This window comes from Rhododendron vialii, chromosome 3a, assembly GCF_030253575.1.
Source record: "Rhododendron vialii isolate Sample 1 chromosome 3a, ASM3025357v1".
NCBI lineage: Eukaryota > Viridiplantae > Streptophyta > Magnoliopsida > Ericales > Ericaceae > Rhododendron > Rhododendron vialii.
In genome coordinates this window covers 32,946,591-32,958,785 of record NC_080559.1, presented here as the reverse complement: position 1 = coordinate 32,958,785, position 12,195 = coordinate 32,946,591, and the positions used below count along the sequence as shown (strand labels likewise).

General features: G+C 40.8%; 1 protein-coding gene across 1 annotated transcript; it reads right to left on the bottom strand.

The window, feature by feature from the left end:
* Positions 1 to 3,088: 3,088 nt before the first annotated feature.
* On the bottom strand, positions 3,089 to 11,699 carry LOC131320126 (transcriptional repressor ILP1). The gene is made up of 6 exons (XM_058350723.1): positions 10,405 to 11,699; positions 8,949 to 9,116; positions 6,338 to 7,017; positions 5,121 to 5,400; positions 4,389 to 4,678; positions 3,089 to 3,507 (listed from the first exon to the last, which is right to left on the bottom strand). Exons 1-6 carry the CDS (start codon positions 11,590 to 11,592, stop codon positions 3,315 to 3,317), a joined length of 2,799 nt encoding a protein of 932 aa, XP_058206706.1. The 5' UTR covers positions 11,593 to 11,699; the 3' UTR covers positions 3,089 to 3,314.
* Positions 11,700 to 12,195: the final 496 nt, after the last annotated feature.

The window sequence follows — 12,195 nt, the reverse complement described above, 5'->3', positions numbered from 1 at the left end:
TCTGATCGCTGCTACATATGCGGAAAGAAGGGGCACTATGCAAAACAGTGTCCAAATAAGGCAGCAAGAGACAAAATGGTGAACTCTTTGGCTCTCATTGATGATGATCTTGAAGATGCTGATGTAGAATCACTATTTTCTATCGACGATGAAGCAACAGATGAAGCAGTTCTTGCATTTACCTTTGATGATTCAGACGATTCCTCAGAATCAGGTGACTCTTCTGATGATCCTGACTTATTCCCTTATGAAGTCCAAACAATTGGGTTCCCCAACATCATGCTGGCTCAACCTTTAGCCAAAGTCAAAATTTTGCTTGGCAAATATGAGAAACCCATACCAGTCATCGCTTTCTTTGATACTGGTGCAACAGCCTCCATTCTCAACCCAGCAATCCTTCCCAGGTCTTACTGGCAGTCTTGTTTCAGACCCTTTACAGCAGCCAATGGAGAAACATTTGTTATCACTCTGATAAGTAAGCCTATTATCATTCAACTCTTCCCTGGATACACCATAAAACATCAAGTCTATGGTTCTGATCTCCCAGGAAAAGATTTATTGTTAGGCTTTGATAATCTCCAAAATTTCAGCAAAGTTTCTTGGCTCAAAAAAGGATTGAAATACAAAAACTACTTGTTACCCTGGACCACTCAACCAAACCTTTTCAGCATAGAAACCTTTTCCTCCATAAAAGAAGCCATAATCAAAACCTCTTGTGCTGAATCCCATTCCCAGTTCCTAACCAAATGTTCCAACCCGCTTTGGAAAAATCCAGATTTCTTCATTTCTCTTCCCTTTAAGAAAAATGAAGACATTAACCCCACCAAAGCTACCCATCATGGAATGAACCCAGAACACTACCAGTTTGCTCTTCAAGAACTTCAGCAACTTCAATCAGAAGGTTTGATTGAGCCCACAACCTTTCAGTGGGCATGTGAAGCATTTTATGTCAACAAAAGGACAGAGCAGATAAGAGGAAAACTTCGTCTGGTTATCAATTACCAGCCTCTTAATCATTTTTTGCAGGATAATAAGTTCCCTCTTCCTCGAAGAAGTGTTCTTTTTGCAAACTTGCCTAAAGCTCAGATTTTCTCCAAATTTGATCTGAAAGCAGGTTTCTGGCAACTTGGCATCCATCCAGATGATCGTCCCAAAACTGGTTTCTGCATTCCAGATCACCACTTCCAGTGGTCAGTCATGCCTTTTGGATTGAAAACAGCTCCATCCTTATTTCAAAAGGCCATGATTCGGGTATTTGCTCCTATATTATCCTCAGCCCTTGTCTATATAGATGATATCCTACTTTTTTCACCAGATATTGAGTCTCATGTTGTCCTACTACAAATTTTCCATTCCCTTGTCCAAACCCATGGCATTATGCTTTCAGAGAAAAAGATGTTTCTTGCTCAACCTGAAATTGATTTTTTAGGGATGCATATCTCTAAAGGTCAATATACCCTCCAGCCTCATATAGCCTCCCAGCTTGACCACTTTTCAGATGAAAACCTCACAGTCAAACAAGTTCAGCAATTTCTTGGAATTGTTAACTATATGGCTGATTTCATCCCCAACCTTGCTCAATACCGTACCCCTCTCTCAGCTCTACTAAAGAAAATCCCTCCTCCTTGGTCAGCCCTTTGTACCAAAGCTGTAAAAGACCTCAAAGCCCTAACCAAAACTCTTCCTCCATTAGCCATACCTTCAGATGGAAAGAGAGTCCTTCAGACAGATGCCTTTGATCTATATTGGGGAGCAATTCTTTTGGAAGAAAATTCAAATCAAAAGCGCAGAATTTGTGGATACAAGAGTGGTGCTTTCTCTCCAGCAGAACTTCATTACCACTCCACTTACAAAGAAATTCTGGCCATCAAGAAGAGCATTGAAAAGTTTGAGTTTCATCTAATCGGTCATCATTTCCTCATTGAGACTGATATGATGAGCTTTCCCAACATGCTCAAGTTCAAACAGAAACACCTTCCAAAGGCACAGTTACTCAGATGGGCAAATTGGTTTTCCAATTAGAGTTTTGATGCTGTTCACATAAAGGGAAAAACAAATGTCCTCCCTGATTTTTTATCAAGGCTCAAAAAAGAAAAAACCTAAGTGGGAAGGTAAGAGGTTCGGTGAGATTCAATCCGTTTTTATGGGAAAAATAAACCAAACCGATTTAATTAATTTTTAATTATTGTGTACCAAAGCCGATTGATACTATCAACAAACCGCAACGAAGCACATTGTATTTAGGCTATTTGGTCGGTTCAGTTTATCAATTTGAACTTCACATAATTGGTCCACTTCTTTAGGTAACTTGACACTCGAGCAGTATTAAATTAAAAACTCTACCACTAGAAAAGGGAAAGTAAAAAAAAATACTACTACTTAGCAATTACATGGCAAATAAAACCATATTCAACCTTTACGGGCAATGGTCAGTGGAGTTCGGTCGATGTCTCATTTGTATTCCCACCCATTTGGAATGGGTTCGAGCCCCCCCCTTTCCCCTCTATAACATCCCACAATACTAATCCATTGATGTATATCGTTTGACTAAAAACTTTGACCGATAATCCCATTTGTGTCCAAATGGTATTTGGGGTTGATAAAGTGATAACCCAAAAAGTTATTGTTAAAAAAAATAAAAGTTATCTCCACCAAGATATGCAATTAAGCATCCATAGCAAGAGATATAGAAGAAAATCGTAGGATGTGAGGGTACTTAAAATTGTATGTAGGAATATAAGCAGTTCGGTTCGTTCGATTTGGTTTGGTAACAGTTTGAACCGTTTAATCGGTATTTCTTACATCTCTATAAAAGAAATCAAGATGTACGCAAGCTAGTCCAAACATTTAGTTATAAAGAAAACAATGATGAATTCAATATTAAAGCAACTTCTATTCGTTAGAAAACAGCCCTAAAGCATCTTCTTCACTCTCTATCTCGAGTTACTACATGTATCCGTATTTGGATACTCATGGTTAGGCCATCCATCTCCTAACAAAAAACCAGGACCCAAATGTCCATTACCTTGTCTCGTTCCCAAAGAAACGCTAAATAATTCTATAATCAACACATAGCAAAAGGGGAAAATGGCTGCCAAACACGTAACACAATTTTACTACTTATTGGATTTCTATCCCAATCATGTACCGTGTTCCAGACGATTACAATAGCGAATCAGTGTTCTAGAAGCGGCATTACCGGAGAGAGAGAGAGAGAGAGAGAGAGAGAGAGAGAGAGAGAGAGAGAGAGATTATAGTGCCTCCTTGAGATTGAAGGTTCTCGATATTGCCCTGGCATGGTCGTAAGAGAGAGATCATAGTGCCTCCTTGAGATTGAAGGTTCTAGATATTGCCCTGGCATGGTCATATTCGTTGAGCTCAACCAGCATCTTCTTCAATCGACGAGCAAGTCCACTAGTCTCCCCCTCACTCACCCCTGAAACATGCTTTTTCTGCAGTGTCCTCTCTAGTGTCAGCAAGTAGTCCACCAGTGGCTGCAATTTTGGGCTGCACACCAATAAGAAGAATTAGAGAAAAGAGTTCCTAATCGAGCTATGTGGAAAAAAGAAAAAAGCAGCACGTGCAGAAAGCATCCAATTGCCAACCAACGGCAGTATATGCCTGCAGAGTAAAATAACACATTACAGGAAACCCATCTCGTGAATTCAGAACTGGAAATTTTTCCTATTTCAAGGACACCAAGCAGTTCGAGACGAGAGAGAATTGAATTGGGTCGGCATAAAAATGTGCCAAACATCAGTAAGGACACAATAAGCAATCTAATATGTGAACAAGAATATAGTCGGATGCTAAAGCCTATGCTCTTATGAAAGATGACCCTTAAGGTTCATTTGTTGGGGCTTTTTAGGGTCAAGTATTTTGTTGATTGGGTTATACATTCAATCATTAAATGTTCCAGTTTTCTGCCAATCAGTCGCTCCACAACACTCAAACATCAGTGACCAATACCATCAAACTCCAACAGATTAGGAAGCGCACATTCAATTTGAGGGATGGCTTGTACAAGGCAGAGAACTGATATAAGCCAGGATCAAGCACTAATTGCACAAGCTAAAATTTGCAAATATCATTGCTTAGGTTTTTTCTTTTCATGACATGGGACCCACTTGGGTCAAACCCCGGGTCTACATATGCACAATCGCACACAGAATCAAAGCCAAGCATGAAACCTGTTGAAGCAGATAGCCTCAAGGAGTTGAACACGTGACCTCCACTAAAGTGTGGTCACTAACCAACTGATCGACCCCTGGCGGTTATTAACTAGAGCTTATAACTGCATGATGCATGAAAAGTAGCCAATCCTGTCATTAACTTATAAACAACTAACTATAAAAAGCCAAGAGTATGAACTACCATAATAAATGTACCTGCGCTGCCCAGCGGCACTTGGACCTGCCCATACTCCACATAAGGAAGCAATTACCCTTTCACTTCTCGTGACTGCATCATGAACATTTGATTGGATGCTTCGTAGATGAGGAAGAACTTTTCCACTCAAAAGGTCATCAAGAACAAGCCTCTCGAGAACAGGCAATGCAATAATCTTGTTCCACATGCATATGTTCCTCATCAAACGAACAGATCTGCCAAACCTATATGCTGCCACCCGTGCAGCATTCGGCACAGCCTTCAGTACAAGTGGGCTCCATGTTGGGACCTATGAATTAAATCTATTAGATGAACTGATGAATAATTACAACAAAAAGGTAACGATCAACAGCCACTCCACTCCCTTATTGAATGGGTGAGGTTCTCATAAGGGAAGCAGAAGCAGCAAAACTAAATTGTACTGCTAAAAATGGCTCAAGAGCATAAAAGGTGAAAAAAGATAAAGGAAAACACTCACTCAAAAAATGGAAAAACTAATAACAGGAACCATGTCACCAGTACCCCAAGTGTTTATAAGAAATCTGAAATCTCCCAGAGGTTCACCAAGAGTTTCTCTCTGAAAGAAAGGCGGGAAATGGAAAACCTCAAAACCTTTTCAGTATTTTCCCCAAAAATATCTGTTCTATATTCCATCCCAACTACCCCAATCAAGTATAGAAATTAAAAAAAGCAAGTTTGATATGGTTGGTGGAATAGCTTTGTATACATACCGCAAGGTCAGCAATAGCATCAGCTAGATGGTCATGAAGAACTGCTACTAATTCAATGAGAGACTCGCTGGACGCAGGAACATATCTGACGACCAACTCGGTGGCCAAGACAGCATTCCTCGTCTCATGGGTACTCAGCATATCCCAACAGTGAGCTATCTCATGATGCAAAATAGGAACTGCAACTTTCTCCACCAGTTGAGGAACAAGGTTAGCATCATCATCATCAGGGCTGATGTCATTTTCATCTTCAATACCATAACTGTAAAGCAACGAATGCCTGGCAAATTGCAAAAGATAAAGTTAGTATCAGATGACTAAAAGGAAATAGGAAGCAACATATTTGCAGTTAACAATTTATGGGGCCCCTTCAAAATGTATGAAGAGTCGGGCACAACAGGCACGAAAGGAAAATATCTAGCATGTCCATACAATAATCAAAGTAAAAAATCCCATCTATACATAATTGCTTCAAAATAAAAGTGTCTACGCTCCATATGCACTCTGTTATGTGGACTCTTTTAAATGTGTGAAGCACAAAATACCGGACAATCCAGGGTAAGTGTATGATTTGTATCCAAGTCTGCAGTTGTCCACTCACCTAGCAAGCGTGGCCAGTACTACACATTCACTATATAACTATCCAGAGCACTCCCATACATTCATGCAATGCTCACCTTGTAAACACAAGTTCTCTTTAGAAAATACTCCCTCCGTCCGGATTTAATTGTCCACAGTTCTATTCTAACAGGCTAAAAAATTAGTTATATCTTTGAATCCGTAATGAATTTCATATCGAATATGGATCTTGTTTGATAGATCTCGATTAGTTCTATAATACAATATTTTCAAAATCACGTAAAACATTATAAATTAGAAGATATAATCGATTGAAAAATGGCACGAACTCCAAAAATGGACTATTAAATCCGGACGGAGGAAGTAACAAAATAATACTGTATCAATGATGTTTTTTCCCGTATCCCCGTGTCCTTGGACATAGGAGTTAGATTTTAATCGCATTCGTAGATACTAGGCAATGTACCTTACTGACTAACTACGTGAAAAAAACACTGCAGCTCAGATAAAGAGATGTTAATGTTCACCTCTCGCCTGTTATCCTTGAACAAAGATTCATGCTTGGTTTATTAAGATTCATGCTTGGTTTATTAAGATTCCTGCTTGGTTTATCTGAAACTTGGGCAGAGGCTACTAACCAATTCATATCAATGAAGTCCGTATCTTCGTGAAGTGGGTCCCACTTTAGAAGCTCCAATCTTACATATGGAGAGAAGATAGCAGGTACACTTAGTGACATATAAGCATCGCGGTAACTTGAAGGATAATCCTTTTTCCAACTATCAAACCTTTCTATAACCACAGCAAGTTGAGAATATTCCTCAGCTGCATCACTGAAAACCTGTTCCGCAGTCTGAAGCAACAAATCACGGTTTGACTCATACGCAGCAGTCTCACTATCACTCTCATCAGTACTTGATTCCCCTTCTATTTGCTGATAGGGACCATCACTTCCCATGGATGATAGTCTTTTAGCATCTGATCGAGCTGTTCTGGTCCGTCGTACGTCAGCTCTTCTAGTCATATCCATCCGTTTCTGCAGGTTTGTATCTCTACCAAATTCATCTAGCTCCACCGGAAGATTTCTCTGTTCTTTTGTTGCTGAAGATGCAGCCTTAGCTTCCCTTGTAGCCACTTCAATCATAGCAGCACTGCCACCACCTTTACTGAATACTGACATTGCCGCATTTATAGCTGCTTCCAATTCAAGCATTTCATCATCGTTATCAGAAGATCGTCTTTTCAAGATTGCTGCTGCACGATCTTCATTTAGTTTCTGCATCTGCTCTTCAAGTTCCTCTATGAAAGGAGCTTTATGCTGAAAAAGTGAAACCAACATTACAATTTAGAATAGAACAAGAAGCAAGGACCATTCATGGGCTTTAACATATCATTTGGGCAAAAGAAGCTGCAAATATAACGGCAAGAAAATCAAAACACTAGAACTTTCAGGGACTGTCTCTAATTTTCCTTCAGTCTTGTAATAAAATTGCATCTTACTGTGTCGGTTTTTAATATTGCCCAAGGCGTTGCATACTTTCAGAATTGTGGGTCAGGGAATGAACAAAAAAAAGCATCGTAGTCAAAGATATTCCAAGAACCATGTATCTTAAGAACCAAATGGATACAGACATCCTTTTACAGGAGATGTTAGCACTGTTGTATGGGAACAGACACCGACCATGAACACCAAACCAGCGCTCACATAGCAAATCACAAAAGATTGGCCACAGAAGCAGCTGCTTAAGAGCATTGATGTGCAGGGGAGGAAGAGAGGAGGGGGGCCATGGCTCTTGCCAGAGTTGAAAATTCTGAGCAGTAATTGGGGTTCTGGATCTTTTATGGACAATCTGGCCCTTCCATACACAGGTTCACCATCTCACGGTGATCAACCCATCTCTGCCTTCGTCTTTTCATATATAGACCAACACATTCTGGTCCCTCCAACCACAGGTTCACTGTCCAACAGTGAACAAGCCATCACTACTGATGTCAGCTATTGTACATTAATATACACCGGAAACAAGGTAGCTTCCTGATCGATGTAGGATTGGCACCTCTAACAATAACAGAGGTATTTGTTTTTTCAACCAACATCGGTTTGTTGACTCATAGCATAGATTGGCATACAATCATTTTAGTTCAAATATTGTAGATAAAAGGCTTTTTATCCTCGAGTCAAGTTTTACACTCCCTCTTTCTTGTATGGCAATGGAAAATGATACTAGCACTTTACTTTCACGCTCTATCAGAGCAAGTATTCTGGTTGGTCTTGGTTTTGGGTTTTGGTTTGATGTTGTATAGTCCATCCTTTATAACTGTATAGATAATGGTTGGTTTTGGGGGTCCCTCCCTCCCTTTCCCTCTCTTTACAGGAAAATGTACGTATTTTTCATATCACAAAGACACATTGAATTTGCAATTCTTCTTTTGATTCTGAAACAGAATATCAACAATATAAACAAAGAGGCTGAAGTTTTTTGTTGGCCATGACTCGTCCTTAGGGTTTTCTCCTCAAATTTCCGTCCCCCTAATATTACCCTTTTGACCCACACCAACTACAAAACTAGCATTCACAATGTCTAATCCATGCTCACTAAAACCTGTAATATCAGCTATGATGCAAACTTTCTAAAATGTTCTAACAATGGGTTTATATTAATAATGAAAGAAGTTATAAACAGCACACTAAAAGAGGATTAAACACAAACACAAAAAAAAGAAAAGAAAGAGAGGAGAGTGGACAAGAGAAAGGCTTTTCTCCTCAGGGGACTATGAAGAACATATAGAAATCAACGCTCAATAGCAAAGGGACAAAGTAATTGATCAATCAAGAAAAAACATTCAATAAACTCCCATCCTTTTCTATAACAAGCCACCGTTTTTATGAATGCTACAAAACCTAAAGGAACTCTTAGACTTTCTAAAACTTACACATTCAGCATTGTTACTGGAAAACATTCTAATTCCATCAGGATAGAGGTCCCTAAGCAACTTTTGGGCTAACAGACTTGATATACGAAATTGAACTCAACTTATGTTAAAACTACTACCACAGCATCAGACAGATATTTCAAAAAATAAAACAGGAATTATGATTGTCCATTCTTGTTACTCCTGCAGCAGACAGATACTTCAAGAGAAAAATCAGGAGTACAAAAAAGATACAGCTCTCCATACATCATCTATTGTGAAAATAATCAAAATAGCTACAAAAGGAAGCAACCCAAAAATCAGATTAATTCGTACCTGCAAAAAGTCACATATAACAGAAACAAAGTCACGAAGCTTTTGCATAAAGATGAACCTCTCACCAGCGGCAGATAAAGATTTCTCAAGAGCAGTGACTTTCAACAGCGAGGTGGTCAAGTTCTCATCATTCCTATCCAATGATGCCATGGTTCTGCCATGGGATTCCTGATAAGGAGACAAATATACATGAAAAACACTGGCATCAGTTACTTAAATACATGCAATACATTTCTGTGCACCACCAATTGTCTAATGACGCAAAGACATAAGATAAAGAAGAAGTAATCCAGAAGAGGTCATGTGGGATTGTGGACAGATAAAATACGAACGAAAACAGCTGTTAAAGGAATAACTACAAAAGAACTTGGCATACAAACGAGATGATCAAACAATTTTTATCAAGAACAGCAAAAGGTTGCTTCTTTTTTTTTGCTTGGCAAAAAGGCTTTTTTATAATCTTTTAAGTTGTTACAAAGACTAACAGAGCAAGGATCCAAGAATCTGAGACCCAAAACCGAGATTGGCAAGAAGCCAACCAAGGAAACACCCATTGGGCCAAGCCCACAACACCTATTGGGCCAAGCCCAGCACCTAAAATACAGAGGAAAAGAAAAAGAAACCCTACAGCCATCCCCCCTATCCAGACCGGCCGTGAGGCCCGTGACCCAACCGCCGCGCCACAGACTTCTCCAACTTGTAGCCACTACGACACCGGACCACAACACCAAACCAGACCGACCCATCTGAGCAAAACGTCTCTAATGAGTTCACATTTGGCCAATTGAATTTCGTGATGCCACATCCATTTTTACGTGGAGATAAATATGGATAAGAAATCACTTGATATTCCTGCCAATGAAGAAACAAAAGGGTGCCTATAACCATGTTTTCTGTGAAAGGGAACACCATCGAAACTAGAGCTCATACAATGACCTTTCATCTGGATCATTTGAATCACAGGCACTTCATAGAAATGTTGGTCAGAAGAAACATTGAAAACTACTTCTACGCATACCATTAAGTTGTTCAACAGTACGAGCATACAGCACACCACACTAAACTAACCACAATGCCACCTAAATCATGCTTTGTGATAGGGATGGGTTGTACAATGCAAATCAACAACTTGACTTAACATAAGAACGACCAGATACCATTTCCAAGTTGCAAAGTCAGTTTTCTAGCATACAAATATGATGCACAAAAACAAAAAGGCAGTACTTGTCTAATTCATTTCTCAGTAATGCAATATCTCAGCTAACAATTGTAAGGGGCAACAGTTATTTCTGTTCTTTCGTTGCGTCATTATTGTTCCCTCAATGCAATTTCTTGTTCTTTTCCCTTCATGAGTGAGACTTTATATACTTAATTTCGCACAACAACGGCATCAACACCTCATCCCATTCCATAGAACTACAAAGCACGTTAAAGAAGTGAATTTTCCAAGGCATACCTTCATCCTCTTAAGGTTGTCGTGCAAAGCTTTCTTAGCAACCTCAGCCTGCTGCGGTATCGACATCACTTCCAATCCCGGCAATTCACCGACCACTCCTCCAATGCTCGGGACCGAAGGATACGAAGCTACTGCGGGAGCGTACGCGTACTTTTGTTGCGGAATAATGCTCTGAGCTACAACTGGCAAAGCCACACTATTACTACTAGTCCCTACCACCCTACCACCACTAGATGAAGCCTCATCCATTCTCTTCCCTAACCCTTTCCTAAACTGCTCTTCCTCCCAAATCTTATCCTCCTCCTCTTCCTCGTCAACAACTTCCTTCCTAAACCCAACACCCTCCATGGCCACAACCCTCTCACCAACACCATCATCGTTATCAAATACACCCTTCTTCTTCTCGATTCTATCCCCGAAAAACCCTATCCTCCCGCGAAACTCGGGCTCCTCGTCGCTCAACCCCTCCGCCTCCCCGTGATTACTCCCCCCGTCCAAGGATATAAAATCCGGCGCGGCAGCCCGCGACTGTCGCTGCCGCTCCCTCCTGGCTCGGATCGCGTTTATCGTCGCTTGATCGGGGAACGAATTCCCCAGCCCTATCCCGGCCAATTGGGCCGTGGTTGCTTCTTCTTCTCGGTCGTCGTCGTTGCGGTCCAATTCGTCGGCTTGTTTTAGGGTTTCGGAAACTGGCTTGACGAGGCCTTTCAAGAGGACGACGGGTTCGGAGGGGGGAGGGCGGTGGTGGGAGGAGGAGGAGGGGACTAGGGTTCTGGTGTTTTTGCGGAGCTCGAGGAGGGCTTCGGGGGTGTAGGTGCCGGAGAGGGGTTGGACGTTGGAGGGGGGAGGGGGAGGGCGATCTTTGGAGGAGGTGTGCTTGTGGGAAGAGGAGGAGGAGGGTTTGTTGTTGTTGTTGTTGAGGCGAGAAGAGGAGGAGGAGGAGGGTTTGGATTTGGAGAGGGGACGGGAGACGGGGGAGTCGTCTTCGTCGTCGTCTTGGGCGAAGCTGAGGAGTTTTTTGGGGGCTTGGTGGTGGGGGGTTGTGGGCTTTTTGGGTTTGGTGGTGGCGGTGGTGGATTTTGATGTTCTGGTGGAGGAGGTCGAGGGGGGAACAGTGCCATTGGGTGTGTCGTCGTCGTTGTCTTCGTCGTCCGCACGGCGGCGGAAGTTTTTGGTTCTGCTGCTCATAGGCGGAGGCGGAGGCGGAGGCGGAGGCGGAGGCGGCGGCGGCAGAGGCTGGGCAGGGGTGAGACCAGAGACACAGAGAGACACTTCGCTTCCGAAGTTCGGCCTCCGAATATGGTTTCGAAGAGAATCCGAATTTGGTTGAGAACAAAGATTTTTACTGTTCATAAGCCAATTTGATTATTGGAAAATTCTAAAAATCAGCCAATTGATAGTGTAAAAAGTACATAGAAATACATATTTTTCTTGTCTTTTAGTTTATTTATCGTCCACAATAGTAAGACCGTTGATTATTTTCTTCTCTTTTTTCTCTCAAATAAAAAAAAAGGAATTTTATTTTCCTTTTCTTTTTTTTTTCATAGGTACCAAACAAACCATTAGTTTAAGCGAGCTTAGGCTCCGTTCCAGAACACCTTCTTAAAAAAAAATTACTTATTTCATATTTTCAAACTCAAAAATAATGTAAATGAAAAATAATTTTTCAATTTTTTTTACACCGTATTAAAGATCTCAATGAGATCTATTAAACAAGATCTATAGTGATAGAAAAATTATTTACTTAAGCATATAATTTTTGAGCTTGAAATTACTTTTTTAAAAAATAAA

Excerpts from the sequence above, each read along its gene's own strand:
- LOC131320126 (XM_058350723.1), bottom strand. The coding sequence starts at position 11,592 with ATGAGCAGCAGAACCAAAAACTTCCGCCGCCGTGCGGACGACGAAGAC. Across the intron at positions 7,018-8,948 it reads TTATATGTGACTTTTTGCAG|CATAAAGCTCCTTTCATAGA; the intron begins GTACGAATTAAT and ends TCACTTTTTCAG. Across the intron at positions 3,508-4,388 it reads AGTGCCGCTGGGCAGCGCAG|CCCAAAATTGCAGCCACTGG; the intron begins GTACATTTATTA and ends ATTGGTGTGCAG.